The following is a 23800-nucleotide window of genomic DNA, read 5'->3' on the forward strand; positions in this document are numbered from 1 at the left end:
GCACCAAACAGCTACACGGTTTATTCCAGCGGACACACAAAATTTAATAAGTGTATATAGAAGCCATGGTTTTAAGTTGTTCATAATCACCACTGGCACTCTTACAATTATAATTAAAAGAAACACAGCAGAGGCGAAGGCGCGGCTCGCGTTGTGCCAAGCTCGCCCTCTTACCTGCCACGGTCCAGCTGTGGACGCTGTCAGGGCCATGCCGGGGAAGTTGGCCTGGGCACTTCCAGCGGCGCACTAACTGTCCTATGGATTTCGGGGATGGTGGCTTCTCAACCTGCAGCGCAGAATAACCAGGAGAATCACCTTCCCTCAAAACACCGAAACGTACAAAACTCGAAAATCCGGCAGCTATAAATCCAGGTCAACCGACTACATGTACAGCACGGACGAACAGGGCCGCTCAGCCAAGCACGAACGTAAACAAAAAATACAGTTCAGTTCAGTTTTTTTCCTAAAGCCCCTCTCTCTTTTTTGGGGGGTGGGTAGGGGGAGAGGACATAAGGGGTGTGATTACATTTAGATTAACAACAAGCAGTAAAAATTGTTTTAGTATTGAAGGTTATCACTAATACGGTCTTGAAAAGCAGGTGATGAAGCGATAGTGGCGATGTTCCGGGGCAGGTCGTTTCAGTCTGTAGCTGCTCGAAAAAAGAATGAGGCAGTAAATGTAGTAGTTCGCGATGATGTGGATGACTGGTACGGTGAGATATGGGTCGTTCCATGCCAAACGTCCCGACCCCGAAAGTGACCGTCGCTGAAGGTCCTTGAAAAAATTTGGGCTAGGTGTCTTTTGTGGGAATAAGGTTTCGCCAAAGTATTTTCGTCGAAAAAAAAATTGTGATCACGTGATCGCTCTTTGAAATTTCCGGGAAAAAGCAAAAGTTGGTTGGAGGTAATTTTTTTGTTCAAGCCTGAAAGTAGGTACAATAATAAACTTTATTTTAGAACATTGTACTGGCATCCTTCTTTCGTATTACGTTATAATTGAATCAATTTTAGAATTTTCCGAATTTATTTGGCCCAGTAAAAAAGCAAAAAAAAGTTGCGTTTTCAGACATTTCTTGCATAAACTGCGTTGACTTTTCAGCCGCAATAATTTTTCTGACGTTTTGCCTTTTGCTATATTGTATGTTAAAAATAATTTCCAATTATTAAGAAATATATTTTTTGAGAAAAATACCTCCGAAGTTGGAAAAAAATGACTTTTTCGCGAGATTCAGGCCACATTTAAGCATTAAGGCCCTCCAGATAAATATATGTCAGATAGGTCAATATACGCACCGGCCTCTTAGCTTGTGATATAGAAAGTTTCATTCGAGTAAATTTTGTTTGAAGCGGAAAAGAATTTTTTCCAGCCGGCAATCCATGTCATTAGTAGGCACTGCATACGTGCCGCCGCTCTCCTTGTCGTCTCCGTATCGTCGTCTGCTTTCTCCTCCTTGTCTGCCGCCCAGCAGACGGCGGCTAGTATATATAACTACTGCAGATTAAAATTTTTCACGTTCTTTTGGTTTTTGCTTTTTCGGTGCTTAAGAAAACGCAAGGAAAACGGCTTTACATCCTTCTGGGGATGTTTTTTTTACCCTTACCTCTGTATTCATGTGTTTCTCCGATGAAAATAGTGTGATCAGCTAACAGACGCACAAGGCGGCAGACGAGGCTTCCTGTGAGCGAATTTTAAGGGAATGCGTACAGACGTTGTCGCAACGAAGGAACATCGGAAATAATATGGCACATAACTCAGTCCAACACGTTCAGAATGGATGCGATGATGATGATGATGATGATGTGTAGTGTTTTGTGGCGCAAGGGCCAGGTTTGGCCAAAGAGCGCCATGACAAGTGGTAAAGTTGACGATGTATTATGGAAGATGTGATTTGGCTGTAAAGTGGCCTAAAAATAGTCGCTGTAAAGTGCGTAAGATCTACTTGCTATAAAATTATGGCGATGACTAATGACGTATAATATGAACAATAAAATCCATCGTAAAAGAATGACACAGAATAGAAAATATATGAGATAATAAAAATACCTGGAGCACTGTTGCCTCACCGGAGCCCTTGAAACACAAGGGCCTAGAGGCACGTGCTATACAAAAGAGCTATCACAGCGCCATCCTCCGAAGAGAGGAAACGCTGCGAACATGTGGGGCTAACAACATGCAACACAACATCTTTCAGGAAACTTAGGACTGCATTGGTGTCAAATAGCGGTTCTGGGCCGAGTAGCATTGCAGGATGAAGGGGGATCTGCTGCCGGTATGCTAAGGGAAAATGTTTCTTTCTGTCATATTCGGCTTCCCGACACTCCAGGAGGACGTGGAGGACGGTCAGCCTCTCCCCGCATCTACCGCAGGTTGGAGGCTCATTTCCAGTGAGTAAAAAGTTATGCGTGCCAAAAGTGTGTCCTATTCTTAGACGACAGAATAGGACATCTGTCCGGCGTGATTTTGTTACAGGAGGCCAGAAACCTAATTGTGGCTTTATTACATGCAGCTTATTATTTGTTGTTTCAGGTTTCAGGTCTGTGACAGGGACTAGCGGTAGAATTAACAGTGTGTGATGCAGTTGATGTGGCCATCTGGTCCACTAGAACGTTACCCTGGATGCCGCTATGGCCAGGCACCCAGCATATAATCACATGCTGGTTAGATACATATGCTTTACATAATACGGAATAGAGTTCGATTATTATAGGATTTTTGAGCTTACAGAACGACATCAAAGACTTCACAACACTAAGGGAGTCCGTATATATAACTGATTTTCTGAGTTTTGATTTCCTTATATGCTTCACGGTCGACAATATTGCGTAGGCCTCAGCCGTGAAGATACTAGTTTCGGGATGCAGTAAATCGGATTTCGAGAAGGATGGACCGATGGCTGCATATGACACCCCCTCGCGTGACTTCGATGCGTCAGTGTAAAACTCCGTGCAGGAGTGTTTGTATTGCAGTTCCCGGAAATGCATCTGGATTTCAATCTCTGGAGCGTGTTTTGTAACCTGCATGAAAGATATATCGTATTTTATCGTCTGCCACTCCCAAGGAGGTAGCAGCTTAGCTGGAGGCATTAGGCGGAGCTCGAGGAGTGGGACATGCATTTCATCACTAAGCTCCCTCACACGCAGCGAGAAAGGCTGTCTTATTGAGGGACGATTGCGAAAAAGTGTAGCATATGTCGTGACATTAACGGTATTAAAACACGGATGTTGAGGATTTGAGTGGACTTTCAGAAAATATGCTTGGCTGATGTATGTTCTCTGCAGATGAAGTGACCACTCATTCGATTCTACATATAAGCTTTGTATGGGACTCGTTCTGAAAGCGCCAGTGGCCAGTCGGATTCCTAGATGGTGCACTGGGTCTAGCATCTTTAGTGCGCTCGGGGCGGCAGAGTGATAAATCACGGCACCATAGTCAAGTCGCGATCGAATGAGGCTTTTATAGAGATTCATTAAACACTTCCTGTCACCACCCCATGTAGTCTGGGATAGAAGTTTCATTATGTTCATTGTTTTCAGACATTTTTCTTTAAGATGTTTAATGTGGGGGACGAAAGTGAGTCTGCAGTCAAGTATAACACCTAGGAACTTGTGCTCTTTGTTTACAGGTATTTGTTGTCCGCCCAGTTCTAAGCAAGGGTCTGGGGTCATTCCTCTCTTTCTTGTAAAAAGGACACAAGAGCTTTTGTTAGGATTGATCTTAAATCCATTCCTGTCTGCCCACATTGACACTTTGTTCAGGTCATGCTGTACCTGTCTCTCGCATACAGCGAGGTTACAGGATTTGAAAGCTATTTGTATGTCGTCCACGTAAACAGAATAAAAGATTGCCGGTGGTAATGAAGCGCGAAGCGTGCTCATCTTCACGATGAAGAGTGTGCAGCTGAGCACGCCTCCTTGGGGTACACCCGTTTCTTGCGTAAAAGGACGCGAAAGTACATTACCGACTTTTACCCGGAAGGTACGACTGGACAGATAGCTTTCTATTAAGTTTAGCATATTACCATGGATGCCCATTTCTGACAAGTCTCTTAGGATTCCGTAACGCCACGTCGTGTCGTACGCCTTCTCCATATCAAGGAATATGGATAAGAAAAACTGTTTGCGAACAAATGCGTCTCGGATATTTGCTTCTACACGTACGAGATGGTCAGTTGTGGAGCGCCCTTCTCGGAAGCCACACTGATAAGGATCAAGCATTTTGTTCTGTTCAAGGAAATGAACGAGTCGCCGATTAATCATTTTTTCGAATACCTTACAAAGGCAACTTGTCAGGGCTATCGGGCGGTAACTTGCCACTGAGGAAGGATCTTTGCCTTGTTTCAAAACCGGGATCACAATGGCTTCCTTCCACGCGGTTGGAAGGTACCCTGCATCCCAAATGGTGTTGAAAAGTGTGAGTAGTGTAACCTGCGTGTCATTGTGTAAGTTTTTGATCATTTCATACATGATTCTGTCAGATCCCGGTGCAGAGCTCTTGCATGCGCTCAAGGCAGCTCTCAACTCGGCAATGCTAAAAGGACAGTTGTATGGTTCATTCTGTTGACATTTTCTCATGAGTGGCTTACTTTCTTCTATTTGTTTATATTTCAGAAAGGATTGCGAGTAATGGTTGGCACTTGACACGCTCTCAAAGTGCTCCCCAAGTGAGTCCGCCTGATCTTGTAGGGTATCGCCTTCTGTGTTTACCAAAGGGAGTGCATGTGCTTGTCGCCCTCTTATCCTATTGACCCTGTTCCAGGCTTTCGCCTCATCTCTGAACGAGTTAATACTCGATAGAAACTTCTGCCAACTTTCTCGTCTGGCCTGCCGGCGGGTTCGCCTACCTTCGGATTTTACTTTTTTAAAGTTGACTAGATTCTCTGCAGTGGGAGAAGCGCGTAGCAACCCTCACGCCCTGTTCTGTTTTTTACGAGCGATCCTACAATCGTCGTTCCACCATTGGGACACGCCGTTTGCAGGCCAAGCCTTTTACTTCTGATATGCATTTAAATGCGACATCGATTGTGAATGCTGTAAAAACCTCGACTGCAGCGTCAATTCCTAACGAAGACAGGTCAGCCCATGGGATACTAGTTGGAGATCGAAATTTCTCCCAATCAGCTGTCTCAATCTTCCACCTAGGAGCGTGTGGTGGATATTCGTTTTCTTTATGTGATCTTAGCAGTATAGGGAAGTGGTCGCTACCGTAAGGGTTGTCGGTAACTTCCCATTCAAGTTCAGGCAGTACAGACGGGGAGACTATAGTAAGATCTATTGACGAAAAGGATCGGTTTGCAAGAGAGTAATATGTGGGTTCTTTCTTATTGAGAAGGCACGCTCCGGAAGAAAAAAGGAACTGTTCAACAAGACGACCTCGCGCATCTGTACGAGAGTCGCCCCACAGGCAGCTGTGCGCATTGAAATCGCCAAGAACAACATAAGGTTCTGGCAATTCGTCTATAAATGACTGAAATTCATGTTTGTTTAATTTGTAGTGTGGGGGTACGTAAAGTGAGCAAATGGTGACGAGTTTATTAAGGAAAACAGCTCGAACCGCCACTGCCTCAAGGGCCGTTCGTAGCTGTAAATGTTGGCACGCTACGCTTTTTGAATTATAATTGTGACACCGCCCGATGATGCGACAGCATCATCGCGATCTTTCCGAAAAGTAACATATTGTCGAAGAAAGTTTGTGTATTTTGATTTTAAGTGTGTTTCCTGTAAACACAGCACTTTTGGATTATGTGTGTGGATGAGTTCTTGCAAATCATCAAGGTTTCTAACGAGACCTCTGACGTTCCATTGTATGATTTGTGTATCCATATTTAATGTAAATTAGTGCTGTGTGTACGGAAACGGAAAGATGCCTTAGATTACAGAGCCCTTTCGAGGCCCTGTAATAGGTGTTTTGTTCTTTTTGAAGCGTTCAAGCGATTCTCGACGCTCCTTAGGCGTTTGGTGCGCCTTGGGGACAGGTGTAGTGTCCATTGCCTCGTGTGAGACGCCGGACAAGAGCTCTTGCGAGCGAGAGGTTTTCAGAGGGAGTCCCGCCTTGGAGGGCAAGACCCCTGCGCCCACCAGCCCGGAGGTCGATGGGACTCCCTGAGGGATTTGGCTGCGCTGGCCGTTGCCAGCGCTGGAAGGGGCCTCGGAGGTTGGGGCAGCCTCGGCTGCACCCACCTTCGGGGTGGATGGTCCCTTCTCCTCGGTTGACGGAGCAGCGCTAGCTGCAACCGCCGCGGGGGCAGATGGCGTGACTGCCGACTCACTGCTTGTGGGTCGGACAGCCGCCGGAGGCCGTTGTGACGCTGCCCCCTGACGCGCCACTTCGGCAAAGCTGGCCTTAGGAAGGTATGCAACCCGCCTGCGTGCCTCTTTGAATGATATGTTTTCTTTTACTTTGATAGCGACTATTTCTTTTTCTTTTTTCCAAGACGGGCATGACCGCGAGTATGCGGCATGCTCGCCATCACAGTTCACGCAGTGTGGAGCATTTTCGCACGTTTCAGAGGCATGGTCACGGGAACTACATTTTGCACATGTCTGGCGGCCTCGGCAGTTCTGTGAGCTGTGGCCGAATCGCTGGCACTTAAAGCATCGTAAGGGATTTGGAATGTACGGTCTCACTCGGATTTTCACATAGCCTGTCTCGATAGTGTCTGGTAGGTTGCTTGAGCCAAATGTAAGTATTAGGTGCATGGTATTGATTTCTTTTCCGTCACGTCTTATTTTAATTCTCTTAACATTGATCACGTTCTGATCATTTCAACCCTCTCTAGAAGTTCAGCTTCAGTTAATTCAAGCAGATCAGCATCCGATACAACGCCACGGGTAGTATTCATGGTACGGTGTGGGGTCACTGTGACTGGAACACCCCCAAAAGATACAAGTTTGGACAGTTTTTCAAATTGTTTCTGATCGCGGAGCTCTAGGAGAAGATCACCGCTAGCCATTTTCGATGCTTTGTATCCGGGACCAAAAACTTCTGTCAGAGATTTCGAGACAATGAAAGGTGAGATCATTCTTACAGTCTTCTCAGGCTTATCGGAGTGGATGACATGAAAGCGGGGAAAGTTCTGTGTACGATTGACAAAAAACTTAAAAGACATCTTCGGTGCGCCCTCGTTTCTGAGGGCGATCAGGAAGTTTGGGGAAACCAGTTTCCATGAAGATATATAAAAATTCGGCAACAGCGCCGACCGCCCACCACGGAGCCCAACGCGGGGACGCGGCAGAGCTTGTGTACAAGCCTGCACGACGCCAGTCGTACGCCGCCACTATAACCAATTATGGTGTACCCAAGGTTGGATAGCCACACAGGGTTAACCCTTGCCACCAAGAAGAAGGAAGTAAATAGAAGAGAGAAGGAGACAGGAAAGTACTAAAAGTGGAAGGGAAAGACGAAGGTTTCAGGAGAGAGAGACAGGAAAAGGCGACTGCCGATTTCCCCCGGGTGGGTCAGTCCGGGGGTGCCGTCTACGTGAATCAGAGGCCAAAGAGGTGTGTTGCCTCCGCCGGGGGGCCTTAAAGGTCCGAACACCCGGCATCGGCTCAACCTCCAGGATCCCCCTTTCCCCGGACACGGCTAAGCCGCGCACGGCTACACGCGGGAGGGTCCAACCCTCGTGTGCTCGGGTACGTGGTGTCGCAACACACCAAACGCCTGCTGACGCAGACGCCCCTGCGGGGAGAATGGATGCGAAATCCAAGCTTCAGTATCATGCCTTCCAGCATCAATTTCTTGCAATGCTAAAGGTAAGAAAATGTCTCGAGCATTGACTTGCGATTTGAAATCTTTGCGCAGTTCACCTAGAGCGCCTGAACTGAATCAGATTTTTCCACGAGAATAATAATTCAAGGCATCATCTAAAACGATGCTTGCTATATCAATTGCACGATATTTTTGTGAACAGACTGAGGTTATCTAATCAGCCCATTTACAGTACGGCATGTTTTGAGGTATGTCAGAAAAGCCAAAATCTTAGACAATGAGACAAACAGAATGCAGTGCAGCTAAAACAAGCTTATTTCTGGAGGCTTACTGGTACGCGTGGCACTATATTTCAGGAAGCGAACTTCCGCCATGCTCTTTCGGCCCAAAGAACTGCCACAAAACAACTTACTGCCGCGAGCAGCGGCTGACAACTGTAGTCAGTTTGACTGGCATAGATCGGCGTCTTCTTGCGCTGCGCTCAAGAAGAAGCCTGGGTGACGATGCGACCATTTGTATGCACCACAAACAACTTTACCTTCATCGATACACTTCTAAAGTCGCTTCGAAGTTGTGCTCAGACCCATTCTTTGACATGCGAAGCATTGCCGGGCGTCGACCGTCATCACACTGGCCGTTGTTGATGCCCACCCTTCTCTAGGCCTGGTTCCAGGAAATTGAATCTGTGAAGCTTGCAAGCGGCACTTGTATAGTACTCAAAGAATGGCAAATTTGGTGTTGCCAGAAGAACAACTCGACGTTCTGGTCGGAGGTAGTGAAAGTGAGCCTGAATCAAGTGGTACAGGAACAGAAAAGGAGGCCTTAGAAAGGGGTGTTGGCAGCAGCGTAAAAAGGAAACTGCAGCGCGGAAGACAGACGCACGCTAAAAAGAAAGTGGAAACAATGCGAGAAAACGCGGAGGGAATAACGGCTACGTCCCCGGAAATGTGCCAACCATCGACCCTTGACAAACGCGAGGGCGCTGAACTCCTCCTGAATGATTATGTCTGCTTGATGCAAGACTTGAAAAACAAGTTTTCCCAAGAACATAGCCGAGAAAAGAAAATACAGTACCTCACCTTAGCCCCCCCAATCTTGGTCTCGTGAAAAAATGATGGAGTTCTTTGGTGCATCGGAACGACAAGTTCGCGAGGCAATGAAAGTCAAGTCTAACAGTGGGATTCTAGGCAGGCCGCAAACAAGACGTGGTCGTCCAGTTAGTGAATAAGTGAAGTCATCGGTCAGAGCTTTCTACGAGGATGACTCTGTGTGTTATTGCCTACCAGGAAAAAAGGACACTCTGAAAGGCCATCAAAAGCGACTATTGTTGATGAACCTGAAGGAAGGAAGAATGAAGAATGGAAGATTGAAGAATGGAAGAAGACTTACAATTTAAAGTGTGGCTTTTCAACGTTCGCCGCTTTGCGTCCTCCCCACTGTGTTTTGGCCGGTGGAAGCGGCACACACACAGTGTGTGTCTGCATGAGCCATCAGAACTTTAAACTAATGCTTCATGCTAGTGGGCTCAAGGAGACAACTGAAGAGTTCCTGGCTACACTTGTATGTCGACTTGATAACCAAGATTGCATTTTCGGCGAATGCGCATCCTGCCCTGGCATAAAGTACGCTGAGAATCTGCTTCGACAAAGTCTTGCCCATGTCGCAGAGAGCAGAGACAACATCCTTGTCCGGCAATGGATAAGTGGAGTCCGCTGTAGACTCGAAACCATGGTTTTGACATCAGAAGAGTTTTCCGAAAAGTTCACAGACATGTTGAATCAACTTAAGATCCACCATTTTATCAGTAAGCAGGAAGCTCGCTACTTTCGAGAACTGAAGTTTAAGCTAAGCCAACACGAGGTCGTCATGGTGCTGGATTTCGCGGAAAATTACAGTTTTATACTTCAGGACGCACCACAGTCCTAACACTGGGTTAACACCCAAGCTACAATACATCCCGTAGTTGTCTATTTTCTGAAGGCGCAAAGCGAGAGGTTTCTGCGTGGTGTTTCGCTGTTGTTTCTGACTGCCTGGAGCATGATACAGTCGCAGTGCACACATTTCAGAGTGCAGTGCTCGAGGTAGTAAAACAATATCCGCCTGAAGTAAAAAAAGTTCATTATTTCTCTGATGGAGCTTCATCACAATATAAGAACAAAAAAAACTTTTTGAATCTTTGCTACCATGAACAGGATTTTAATCTATCGGCAGAATGGAATTTCTTCGCCACTTCACACGGCAAAAGTGCATGCGATGGTGTCGGCGGCACACTCAAACGTCTGGCAGCAAGAGCAAGCTTGCAGTGGCCATATCACAGCCAGATTCACTCTCCAGAGGATCTGTTTGACTGGGCCAAAAGTAATATCAAGGGCATTACAGTAATGTGGGTACCTAATTGCAAAATACAAGGAAAAAGAACAGAGCTTGGTTTGAGATTCAGCACAGCAACCGGTGTTAAAGGAACGCGATTATTCCACCACTTCAAACCAGTCACGGTTTCAACTTTTCGGGTTGGTATCACCTCATAATCAAATACCGAAGGAGTTGAAGTAAAGAAGCGGGCATGAATACTATGGAGTCTTTCATTTGCCTGTAAAGGTTCATGTGTGAAGAGTTGAACATGAGTGAACGAAAAAACAGAAGGCAACCGACAAGTTGAATCAGGCTCTAATCTCCAGCTGTGAGCGTCTGTAGCCCGGTCAACAGCCGTCTTCATTCTGGTGCGGAACAGCAGAAAAGAAGCGGCCGTGTTGCCTCCCGCTCTGCAGGAGGCAAAGTTAGCCATTAACAGTTATTGCAAGACACCCACATCGATGCCGTGTTCGCCAACCTGACAGCCCCGAGTCACAAAAATGACAAGAGGTGAACTGACAAAAACAGGCCATTTACGATGTGTTTAGACTGACGTCAAGCGACATAGCCGACACAGTCAACGTTTTTTCGGCGCACAGCCGGAATGCATATGTGAGCCCAAAAACTCTCTGGTGGCTCATACGCATCGTGCAGTGAGACCGAGCTCAGCAGTGCCTCTAGGCCCTTGTGTTTCAAGGGCTCCGGTGAGGCAACAGTGCTCCAGGTATTTTTATTATCTCATATATTTTCTATTCTGTGTCATTCTTTTACGATGGATTTTATTGTTCATATTATACGTCATTAGTCATCGCCATAATTTTATAGCAAGTAGATCTTACGCACTTTACAGCGACTATTTTTAGGCCACTTTACAGCCAAATCACATCTTCCATAATACATCGTCAACTTTACCACTTGTCATGGCGCTCTTTGGCCAAACCTGGCCCTTGCGCCACAAAACACTACACATCATCATCATCATCATCATCGCATCCATTCTGAACGACCCACATGCGTGCTGCGGCTGTTATATAAGGCGGCTCCTACATTGCTCCCCGATATGGTGCGTTGAGGACAATATTCTTTCCTCGACAAAACGGCGGCACACAATGGGCGACGTTTCTTTATTTTCGAAACACGCAGCCGGTTGTCGTTCCTCGCTGCCGGACGGGAGCTGCAGCTCTCGCTGCACTGCAGGAAACTAGTAAGGCGCAGTATGACCTCCCTCGCAGTAATTTCGCGCCGAGTACAACGAAAGATGCGGGTTCTGTGATGCTAAGCAGGCCTTGCGTGTCGAACGGCTTGCGTGTCTAGCTCTGGAAATCATGATTTATGCAAGCAATGTCGAGGATAAGTGTTTGAGGGCGAAAGATTGGTCATCTCCTCTTCCACTTCGCACTGTGGGATAAGCTGCTTCCAATGAAAGATTTACTACACTATCGGTTAATAAAAGGGGTGCACGCTTCTCTTAACGCGACAAAGTTAAGGAGCTCGTGTCGCAGAAAAGCCGGTGTCGTCGGGGTCGGTGTCGGTGGCCGTGAGCGATAAATCCTGGGAGGCACTTCATGAATAAAAATCAGCTTGCAAGATGGGCGAGGTGGGAATCGAACCAGGGTCTCCGGAGTGTGAGACGGAGACGCTACCACTCAGCCACGAGTTCAATGCTTCAAAGCGGTACAAAAGCGCCTCTAGTGAATGCGGTGTTGCCTTAGAAACGAGCCGTAGAAAGTGATACTGCGGTTTATACCGGTAATTATGACCATGTAACTTACAGAAGTCGCAGTTACACGAGTAGCGAAGGGGGTTTCCGTTACATTTCTTCTGCGCTTTCCGCACACGCAGAGCCATCTTGCGGCAAACACAGAAGACCCCCTCCTCTCAATGTACGGCGCTGCCCCGACAGGTGGCGCGCCACGCGCGCATTGGGGCTCTGCGGGGACCGGTGCGAGGCGCGTCGCGGCCCGGACACCCTCTCCCCTGACGACGCTTCGCCATGCTCCCTCACGGGTTGCATAATCAAGCGTCCTTCCTTTCTTTAGATCACTATCTGTCTATCTCTCTGCCCGTGCCGATCACGACGTTTGGCTGGCGTACATCGTTTCCCCCTCCGAGACACCGAGTTCTTTGGTTCGTTCCGCTTGCTCAGGCGCACGTTTCGTTGCCGCGCCGAACGCTGCGTTGCTCGACGCTCACCGCGTGATAGGTGGGCGCAAAGTCCGATGCGGGGCGCCTCGTAAGTGATCGCTGCGCCGTAGCGCATTGTCTTACACCCCTTGGCGGGTCGACGGGAACGCTGTCGCGTTCCACTCTTGAAGGCGAAGCTTAAGCGTCCTCCAATTTTTTTTTTTTTCTGGCTGCGTAGGCCATGTAAGGCTTAGGGCACATAACCAGTGGACCACTAGCTCAATAGAATGGGTCCAAGGAAAGGGAAATGCAGTTGAGAACGGCAGAAAATTAGGTGAGGTGACGAAATTCGAAAGTTTTCAGGCGCAACTTGGAATCAGCTAGCACTAGACAGGGGTAATCGGAGACCGTAAGGAGAGGCCTTCGTGCTGCAGTGGACATAAAGAAGCGGTTTCGAACCGAGCGTTTAGAGTTCGATTCGGGTACAGGCTTCTGCACATTTTCTGGTTCGGTTCAGGTTCAGCTTCGGAGCAAAATTATAATATTTCCAAACGGTTCCAACTGGTTCACACGGATTCATAATAGTTCGGAGTAAAATCAATTCAGTTTATTCCAGTTTCCTTTCACAAGCTGAGAGCGGCAAGCCTCGCTTTACAAGACAAGAGCAGCAAGACCGCTTTACAAGGCTCGCCACCCCTACAACCTCCAAGTGAATCTATTCTCTCCGGAAAATAAAAATTTTCAGCATCGCCCGGGAATTTATTGAGGAAATGAGTTTGATACCTTTACATATGACGTCAACCAGTGTGTGTCTGGCGCTTTAATATTACGTGTTAAATGGAATACACTGTGACCGCTGGCACGGAAGGATATTGTGATTCGTATTCAATGGAGACAGCGCCCAATTCGCGCTGTTCATTTGCCCTTGTAAGCTGCCTTGCACCTAAGTGCGCCTTGCTCCTTGATGTTGAGGGACCGGATTAATATTGTAAGGACACCCGTCGTCGTTGCTTAGTGGCTATGCTGTTGGGCTGATAAGCACGAGGTCGCGGGATTGAATCCCGGTCACGGTGGCCGCGTTTTGATGGGGGCGAAAACGCTCGTGTATTCTGATTTTGGTGCACGTTATAAAACCCCAAGTGGCCCAAATTTCCGGAATCCCCCACTAGGCATGCCTCATAGTTAGATCATGATTTTGGCACGTAAAACCCCATAATATAATTATTAATATTGTGTCCACCTTGACAAACATAAATAAAAAGAAATATGCGGATCCCATGTACTGTGCACGGGAATCAATGTAAGCGAAGCTTTGTATGTTGTTTTCTTTGACTGACAATAATTAGCGGCGATGTTGGCGGCAAATCTACTTTCTTCAGCGTTCAGTCCAATACGAGAATGTTGATGTTAAAGGTTACCTTGCATGCCCCACTGCTGTTTGTCTGCGTAGTCCACAGAATGCACAGGGAGATATGCCTGCTTGAGGCGTTCCTAATGACGCTTAAGTATTATCGTATCGTGCCAGCGGCCTGCACCACGTCTTGCTGCGTAGCGAAGACGCTCTTGTTCCGCGCGACACTTATTTCGAGCCCAACGACGCTGAGTTCACGCTTTGGAACCATTTTACTGGTGCGTGCTCTCCTTCGGCATACGTGCCGGGCACATGTTGAGACGCCAGCTCCAAGCGCTCTCTTAGGCTACGGACGATTGCAGAGGATCCGGTGCCGCCACCGTAAACAACGAGCGGATGTTTGCGGCACCGGCCTCCTCGGCTGGTGAGGCCCGTGCAATAAAGGCTCAGTTTCACCGCCTCTCGGCTGCTCGCCGGTGGCCCGGAAAGTCGGGAGAAGAGGCCAATAAATATTCGCTTTAAAAAAATGTACTATTTATTGAGGGAAGTTCTTGTGCCCAGAACTAAAGAGGCTCACTGCCATCCCTTGCGCATCGAAAGTGAGTCATACTCCTGGCGCGATGGAAGAAGAAGCCGGAGTGTGCGGACGCATTTACTTCGGCTTTTGTTTCTACCGATGTTATCGTGGTGATTTTTCACGAGAATTCATGTGCACAGCGGCTTCGTTCTATGGCCCTACGAGTTCATCCGCTCCTTCCTAACTCGTCGCAAGGCCGTGCTTCCAGCCGGAGACCTCAAGTCGGAAGAAACCGAGCTCACACAGTGTGGAACCCCCGAGGGCGCCGTCCTATCGCCACGATGTTCAGCCCATGTATGGAAACGAACAACAATAATTACAGGTTGTTTCATGCCAAGGAAACATAGGTATTAACGCAGATGTATCAAACCGATAAATAACATAAGTGAATTTTAAGATGTCAACCAAATCAGGTAAAGGTACATGATTTCAAATCGGACAGTAACATGATCAAAAGCGATACACATGAAAATCTTGATGTCATAGGGCCATAATTATTCGTAGTTTAGGTAAGAGGAGATTATGGTTAGATAAACGATTGCAAGTCAGCATTTATCTGCGCTACGCGCTGTCTTAGCAGCGCTTCTGGCCCTGCGGCGTCTGTCTCTGCAGTGATTGCCGTGCAAATCATGACATGCGGACAGCGATTCAACTTTAAATCTGCGAGAAAGAGTGGATGTCTCACTTTTCAGTACCACAGATTCACAAGGCCTAGTCATTAGTTTTCTGCCCTCGCAAGTATAGTTTCGTGGACTGATTGTTTACAAAGAAAATATAGGAGAATGCACCAAGTTACCCAAGTGATGTCGGGCGTTTCAGTGGTTTAGCACAAATGGAAGAGATCTGTTTGGATGACGACGTCGAGAAACTGGATCATGCTTGATTCTGGCTTTTCGAAATGCTTCTTTGTGCACTTTTTTGTTGCGATAGCAAATATATCAATACATTAGCGTGTTTCTTGTGGACGATGCACGCGGGCGCCCCGACGAAGACGACGAACGCTCTCTGGCTCTCTATAGCTGTCAGCTGAACTGGCCAGCGCTGCAGTTACCCCTTGTAAATATACTTTGTAAATAGTCTCCAGTTCTTAAAACTTCGTTCGCGTAACATTTTGGTGGAGGGTGCCGTTTCCCGTCCTCGCCACTGAGCTCCACAGCGGCCGCATCGTCCTGCTTTTCGCCATGGCTACCGGTGATGACACGTCGTCTGCTTCTTCTCCTGCGACCCCGACAGCAACGTACGTTACGGTTACCAATCCCCGCGATCTTGGCACATTCTCTGTCCAAGATAATGTCGACGTTGAGGACTGGCTCAGCCTGTATGAGCGTGTTAGCTGAACCAACCGCCGGGACCCTACCATTATGCTAGCGAATGTCCTCTTCTACTTTGGTGTTACTCCTCGTGTCTGGTTCCCGACACATGAAGACTAGATGTCCTGCTGAGATGCTTTCAAGGAGAAGCTCACCGACCTCTTTGGAAATCCCACCGGTCGGCAGCTGACTGCTAGAAAAGAGCTTGCTACCCGAGTTCAGTCTTCTACTGAATCGTATGTCTAGTACATAGAAGACCTGCTCGCTCTTTGCCGGAAAGTCGATGAGAAAATGGCAGAGGTTGAAAAAGTCGGCCACGTACTCAAAGAGATGGCGGAAGACGCGTTTAAATTGTTGGTCTTCAACAATGTGTCCACCATCGATGTCACTGTCAAGGAATGCCGCCGCTTTGAGCTCGCCAGAAGCCGCCGCGTCATTACACAGTTCTCCCGGCTCCCTAACACGGCTGCGACGTTGTCTTGCGTCGACCATACCGCTTTACCATCCTTAAATGAGCACGTCACACGTATTGTTCGCCACGAACTCGAGGCTACAAGTCCTGCGCCGTTCCATCCACGCTCACTTGACCCCACCATTGACCAACCAGCCCCAGCAATCTCTCTCATTCATGCAGTTGTGCGGCAAGAATTTGCAAACCTAGGCTTTGCTGCTGCCTGCTCCGTCTCCCAACCTGACGCCCGACCGGTGCCGACAGCTGCGCCTCACAACGATCTGTATTCCCCTCCCCGATAGCCCAACCTCACAGAGTGGAGAACTCCGGAGGACAAGCCCATTTGCTTCCGTTGCCTCCGCATTGGCGACGTCGCTCGTCACCGCCGCACTTTCTGGACGTCGCCGTATTCGAGCTCCTTTTCCCCGTCTCCTCGCCCATATGCCGACCCGCGCCGATAATCGCCTCGCCATGTGCCTCCTACCTGTGACGTATCCGTCGATGACAGTCGTCCTGCTCGCTCGCCGTCACCTCAGCGCCGTCGGTCCCCGTCGCCCCAGCCACGCCGCTATTCGTCGCCGACCAATTATGGACCCTCCCAGACGGAGAACCAGACAATGCAGCCACTGGGGGTAGTGCTGCATTATCTTCGTCATGTCGAAATCTTCCATTGACGCTACCAACGCACCAGAACTTACTTGATGTTCACGTCGACGGTGTCCCTTTGTCGGCGTGAATAGATACATGGAACCCAAGTGTTCATAATCAGTCGTCGACTGAGAAAGGTTCTCACGCCTGCTACTACACGAGCCGTACGCGTGGCCGATCGCAGCACTGTTGACGCCACCGGAATGTGTGCTTCCCGTATAAGCACCGCCGACCGCCACGTTCTTGTTCTTTTTACACTGCTGACCGATTGTCCCCATGACCTAATCCTCGGACTCGACTTTCTTACGGCGCATTCAGCTTTGATCGGCTGTTGTGCCGGTACCCTTTGCCTCGATCTTCCTCTACTCGCGGATTCGTGCCGAACTGCCGAACAACTTTAGTGCGACCGCCTTCGTCCGCCTGCCGCCTAAAGCCTTGACTTTCGTCGATTTCCTATCATCTTTCCTGTGCCCGATGGTGATTACGTCGCCACACCTGTTCCTGATGCCCTTTTGATGCGCGATATCACTGTGTCCCACTCCTTTGTCACTGTCGCCAATAACCGGACATGCCTTCCCGTCGTCAATTTTGGCATGACAAAGGAAGATCTGCACCAAGGCACATCGGCTGCAACGCTGCGTGCTATTAGGAGATGACATCACGACGTTTTCAGCAGACGTCTGCTCAGATTCTGCACCATGTGCACCAGGATGCTATTTGCCCTAACGCAACATTTCGTCCCATGATTGCTGCGGACCTATTGCCTGAACAAGCAGCAGCTCTGTATCGTCTTTTGGTTTCCTACCACGACATCTTCGACCTCAACAATCGCCAATCGGGCCAGACTTCAATTGTTAAAGGGAAACTGAAGAGTCTGTCGAATTCAATAAGACGCTCATATACGGATGCGGGAACCTCATAAACCATGCAGGTAAAATTTTGGGAGGGATTTTTCTCTTAGGAGCAACATAATCGTCGGTTAAAAGTACGCTGTCGCTCCGCCCCCCATCGAGCGCTGCGCGCTGCTGCTGACGCTGACGATGCGAGCGGAGACCGGAAACCGCGGCGTAATGACGTCAGCACTGGTGTTCCCCTCCTTCGCAGTCTCCGCGACCTTGCTTGACCGTGCTTGTTTCTGCGGCTTGTTTCTGCGTACGTGCCGTCATAATCTGCTTCGCTCGACCTTGCATTCCTTTGTTCGTGTGTATGTAGAGTGGTAGTTGACGTGCGCAGCATCAATTGAAGTGGTGCGCCGATCATGCCGGCGTTCTGTGCAGCCTACGGTTGCACGAACACCAGCGACCGCGACGATGTTCAATTACTTCCCGCAAGACAAGAAACTTTCAGCTAAGTGGGAGGCTGCTGTGAGTTGAAAGAATTTCATGCGCTCAAGAACAACAGCGCTGTGCTCTAACCACTTTCGTGACGACGATTACTGCCAGAGTTTATCAATAATGCGTGAATGAGTGAGAGTACGACTTGCTGCTAGCAGGCTTTCTAAACGCAGCGTGAAAAGGTCGGGGCAACGAACACATAAAGAAAGGACGGGTGCGGGCGGACGAATGGTAACTGGTCTTGGAAGACCTTATGAATACACGGACTCGTCCAAACCTGGATTTTTATTTACTGCTAGCTCCTTCGTGTTAGCACCCTGAACGAAAGGTGCATGTTTATCTCCCAGCCTTGACGCAGGTTTCGTCGCAAACCGCCGTTAATTTTCTATTCGCACATGTGTTGTGAAACAGCCTACATGCAGCTACCATAACCCAGTGCAAGTGTAAAATTTGCGTGTGTTTGAAAGCCAGCGCATGCCAGGACGCTCTCGCGCACAGAGAGAAATCGGCCGTCTCACGTAGCCGACGGAATTCGCCGCCTTTACGGCTCCGGTTACGAGTAGCGTGCGGATGGCGCGCTGATGAAGGTCACTACACGTGCTGCAAGAGCCGGAAAACGTTTCCCGCATGTAAACTGTCTGTGTAGATTGCCGACCACTTTAGGGCAGCGCACAAATGCCGACGAACGCACCCCCGCTTAAGTTCCACGAGGAGGCATGTAGGAACATGACTACAGTTGTTCGCCCGGAAACGAACTCACTGGATCGCTGAATGCAGCTTTGCAAAAACATACTCACCAAAGAACATTTCTAACACGAGGAGGTGCTAACACTTCGCTTTCGTTCCCGTCGAAACCACTGCTTGCTACCAGCACCTTTTGCTTCTTCGAGAAGCCGGCTCCTCACATTCGGCTCGTACATATAGGGAGCAACGCCGAACGCCTCAGAGAAACGCAAGCTCTCCCAATTTTCCATTACCGTCTCAGCAACATAACAGCGCCAAATCACCTTACACCGTGCTTCATGTGTAGCGGCAGTGGTCGGTCCGGACGAACACCATTGTTGACATCACGAGGCGCCCGACCAATCACACGCGCAAACGAGGCGCGCGAGCTGCCCCGTGTCTGCTGCTACACTTTTCATAGAAATAAAGTCTATTTGCGCTTTCTTTCGCTCAATTTCGATGCGATATTCGAAATCGGAGGGTTGAAAAAGCATTACCTACAGCTCTTCACATTTTTTTTCTGGAAAACCTTTCAGCTTCCCTTTTTAAGCATCGCATAAATAATGGTGATGCCAGTCCTATTCATCGCCGGCCATATCGAGTTTCTGCTCTAGAGCGTAAGGTTACTCAAGATGAAGTGAACAAGATATTTGCCAAAGGTATTGTTGAACCTTCGTCGAGCCCTTGGGCGTCGCCCGTGGTGCTAGTTCAAAAGAAAGATGGCACATGGCGTTTCTGCTTAGATTATCGTCATCTAAACAGCATTACCAAGAAAGACGTCTACCCGGTGCCTCGCATTGGCGACGCCGTCGATTGTCTCCACGGTGCCAACTACTTTTCATCACTAGACCTTCGGTCTGCATATTGGCAAATTTCTGGGGATGAAAAAGGACCAAACGGAGACCGTGTTCGTCACCCCTGGCGGTCTATATCAATTCAAAGTTATGCCATTCGGTCTATGAAACGCCCCAGCAACGTTCGAACGTATGGTGGACTCTTTGCTTCAAGGGCTCAAATGGTCAACATGTCTCTGCTACCTAGACAACGTTCTCGTATTTTTGCCTACATTTGGGACACACCTTGAGCGCTTATCAGCTGTTCTTCTTGTCTTCCGCGAGGCTGGGCTCCAACTAAATTCGTCGAAGTGTCACTTCGGTCGTCGGCAGATTCCAGTGCTGGGTCACCTCGCCGAGGCTACCGGTATTCAACCAGACCCGGAGAAAATTCGGGCTGTGACGTTTTTTCTTGTACCTCAGTCAGTCAAAGACGTCCGAAGTTTTGTACGACTCTGCTCCTACTTCCGACGTTTCGTTAAACACTTTGCAGCGATTGCCCGACCACTTACTGCTCTTCTGAAGAAGGACGTGCCGTTTATTTCACACGCTTTTAAAGCTGTCTCAAAAGGTACTCGACACTGTAGTAGCGTGCGGCAACCGAGAAGCCGTACTCCAGAAAACGACAGTGGCCGGTGCAGAACAAGGAATCCCCGTTTATTCTTTTGCACACGCTTTTTATAGGCAGCGGTTACTTATCCGCTGCTGATATCAGTGCCCGTGATGACGAAGTGGCACGGCATGCACTCGGCGTTACGTCATCACATTCCTCCCCCCCAAGATCGTCGTCGTCATTACTATCTTCAGTGGCGGACATCGTGAGACCCATATCGGTCTGGTGGTTTCCTGGCACGCTGACTTCGGCGCAGCACTGGTGGAGGGTCGGAAGGCGCTCCGGCTTGCGTCTGAGGATGGTCATTGTGGGGAGCAGGCAGTGGCAATTCCTGCCCGTCTGGTGGTTCCGGCGTTACTGCATCCTCTGGGGGAGGTGCTGCCTCGTCCGCTTCATGATACGCCTGCTGGGGCATGGCTGGGGCCTCCCGATGACGCACAACGTCCTCAGTGCCGTGTCTTCTCGGGGCCTCTGCACCAACGTTTGGTCCTGCATGCTGGAAACTGCGCGTGCGTAAATGGTCAACATGAACGTGGCGGACTGTGTTCTGTGTTTTTACGAGATAGGTCACAGGGCTAACTTGCCGCACCACACACCCTTCAGTCCACGACACTTTCTCTTGCCTGACAGTCTTTACGTATACGCAGTCCCCTGCCCTGAATGAACAGAAAATCGATCTTCGTTGGTCATGCTGCCGCTTTACCGCTTCTTGCTTCCTGCTTCTTGCAAGACGCCCAGCAGGCGTCTTGCAACGTTGTTGGCACAATAACACGACTTCCCCACGTGACGCATCCCGATTCTAACGATAGCTCCGCGCGTCTGCTATATCGTACGGTACCAGTTCAGCGTCTTTGACTTGTGCTGGCCATCCTTCCAGTGTATATCGGTAAACCTTGCTTAGCGTGCCGTCATACTTGGTCGCTTTCGCAACATCCATAGCCGTCAGTGGCGTAGTTTCAAAAACAGCGAGGGTATCTGTCTCCTCTATACCGGTTCCACTTAAAACAGGTAGTCTGGACAGTGCATCTGCAACTTGCATTTGAGATCCTTTCCTATATTTCAAGTCGTAGCGATAAGAAGCCAAGATTAAAGCCCATCGTTGCATGCGAGCGGCTGCCAAAGATGGAACCTGCTTCCGTGGCCCTAAGATGCTTATCAGCGGTTGATGGTCCGTGAACAACGTGAATGTCCGCCCATACAGATAGCGATGATGAAGGCAAAGATTATCGCCAACGCTTCTCGCTCGATCTGGGCATAGCTACGCTCAGCTTGCGATAGGGTCCTGGACGCAAAAACGATTGGTTTTTCTGTACCATTTGGAAATATATGAAAAAGAACCGCGCCGAGCCCATACTGCGACGCATCACAGCTTAGCGCCAAGGGTTGCTTTGGATCATAGTAAGCAAGTACCGGACTGGTCGTGAGCAAGTTCTTCGTTTCTCGAAACGCGAGAGCGCATTTACTTGCCCAATTCCAACGCTTGCCCTTCTTTAACAGCTCGTAGAGCGGCGCAGCTACGGTGGCCAAGTCCGATAGGAACTTAGCGTAGAATGTTACCATTCCAAGAAAAGACTTAAGTTCTGTACCATTCGTGGGTTCGGGTGCATCCTTTATCGCCCTTACTTTCGATTCCAATGGCTTGATTCCCGCTGCTGAAATTCTGTGGCCCAGGTAGCGAACTTCGCTGCAAAAGAGCTTGCATTTTTCCATGCGCAGCGTCACATTGTGATCCTGTAATCGTGTTAACATCTCTTCTAGCTTTTGCCGACAGTCATCAGCACTCGAACCCCCAATTATGACATCATCAATGTAACACCCTACTTGAGGGACGCCTTTGAGAATCCTGTCCATGAGCGACTGGAATATGGCAGGAGCACTTGCAATGCCATAAGGGAGACGCTGGTATTGGTAAAGACCTTGGTGTGTGTTCACAGTTAAAATCGCCTTCGCAGCTTCGTCAAGCTCTACTTGCTGGTAAGCGGTAGCAAGGTCAAGCACACAGAATACCCTTGAACCTGCTAACGTTGCGAACAAGTCTTCTGGCAACGGAAGAGGGTAATGCTCAGTCAGAAGCGCAGGGTTCACAGTGACCTTGTAGTCGCCACAGAGCCGCACTTTTGCTCCCCCATCCTTGGGTACTACCACTAACGGGGTTGTCCAATCGCTTCTGGTGACTTTTTTCAATACCCCAGTCCGTTCTAAGGTATCAAGTTCTTCAGACACAGCTTGCTTCAATGCAAAAGGCACATGACGGGCCTTGCAAAATACTGGCGTGCTATTTGGCTTCAAATGAGCTTGTGCTTTGTAACCCGTTATGAACCCTATCTGCGGTGAAAACACTGCCTCAAATTTCTTCTTTAGCTCATCCACGGCATCGTCTTGCTCTACAGCTCGTAGTTCTTGCCAGTTTAAGCTTTGTCAACCAGTTGCGACCAAGCAGACATGGCAGCCTGCCTTCTTCCCCCGTCATCTACTATCAGCACAGGTAAAATATCAGTTTGATCGCCGTGCCCGACTCGCACGTTCACTGATCCTACAACTGGCACCAGCTCACCCGTATATGTCCTTAAAGGAACAGTCGCTTTCTTGATAGTCAGTTGCGGAAACATGTGCTGAAAAACCGACTTAGGCATGACGGTGACGGAAGCCCCTTTGTCTATCTGCATATTTATGGTTTGTCCTTCCATCCGAGCAGTGACGTAGTACGCTGAATTATTATTTGTCATACTGCATATTTCTTGCTCTTCGTCCGAATCCTCTGCCGGGCTGTCGATTGCATTCAGTGCCTTTGTTCTGCCTGGGCGCTGTCTGCACATTGTTCTCAAGTGACCTTGCTCACCGCAGTTATGGCACTTATACTTGCGGTACCGACAGCTTTCCGCCGTGTGACGTTTACCGCAACGGAAACACTCTAGGCACTCATTCTTGACTCGATAGCGGTCCCTAGCTTGACTGTCATGCTTTAGAACATCAACTTCTAATCTGGAATGCCTTTGTGAACTGCCCTGGTGCTCTTATAATGCCATTTGCCGAGTCTGTGTGGATGCTAGTTCACGGCTTAACGCGATTTTGCACGCTTGTTCGAATGTCAGCTCTTCAGCTGTAAACAGCTCACGTTGTGTATCGGCGCATCGTAGTCCGGCAACTAGTCGGTCTCTAAGTGCTTCGTCTAGAAATTTCCCAAACTCGCAACTTCTGGCCAGGTGCTTCAGCTGAACCACAAATTCGGCTAAAGTTTCTTGCTCAAGTTGCATCCTTCGCTTAAATCGGCACCTTTCTGCTATCACGGTCTTTCTGGGACTGTAGTGACTTTTTAGCGGAGCCGTTACCTCGTTATACGTTTTGCTTGATGGGGAATGTGGAATCAACAGGTTCTTCAATACCTCATACACTCGAGGACCCACTACCGTCAAGAATACAGCCAGTTTCCTGCCTTCAGCTATGTCATTTGCCGAGACGTAAAGCTCAAATCTTTCCAAGTAGGACTCGAAGCTATCGCTTCCTTCGTCAAAGTTATCAGCTTTTCCCACCTTCGCCACTGCAGCGCCGGCCCCGCGGTAGTCGTCTTTAGCAGCAGTCGAAGAAGCAAGTGACAAGCCGTCCTGATCCCATCCTCGTCGCCAGTGTAGTAGCGTGCGGCAACCGGGAAGCCGTACTCCAGAAAACGGCAGTGGCCGGTGCAGAACAAGGAATCCCCGTTTATTCTTTTGCACACGCTTTTTATAGGCAGCGGTTACTTATCCGCTGCTGATATCAGTGCCCGTGATGACGAAGTG

General features: G+C 48.8%; 1 protein-coding gene across 3 annotated transcripts in view; it reads right to left on the minus strand.

The window, feature by feature from the left end:
- Positions 1–23800, minus strand: part of LOC142576696 (monocarboxylate transporter 12-like) — a 162112-nt gene that overhangs the window by 114347 nt on the left and 23965 nt on the right. For all 3 annotated transcript variants that reach the window (XM_075686934.1, XM_075686932.1, XM_075686933.1), the window contains exon 2: positions 175–286. In XM_075686934.1, the coding sequence (XP_075543049.1) occupies positions 175–286 (112 nt within the window). The remainder of the gene's footprint in view (positions 1–174; positions 287–23800) is intronic.

Source organism: Dermacentor variabilis, chromosome 3, assembly GCF_050947875.1.
Source record: "Dermacentor variabilis isolate Ectoservices chromosome 3, ASM5094787v1, whole genome shotgun sequence".
Lineage (NCBI taxonomy): Eukaryota > Metazoa > Arthropoda > Arachnida > Ixodida > Ixodidae > Dermacentor > Dermacentor variabilis.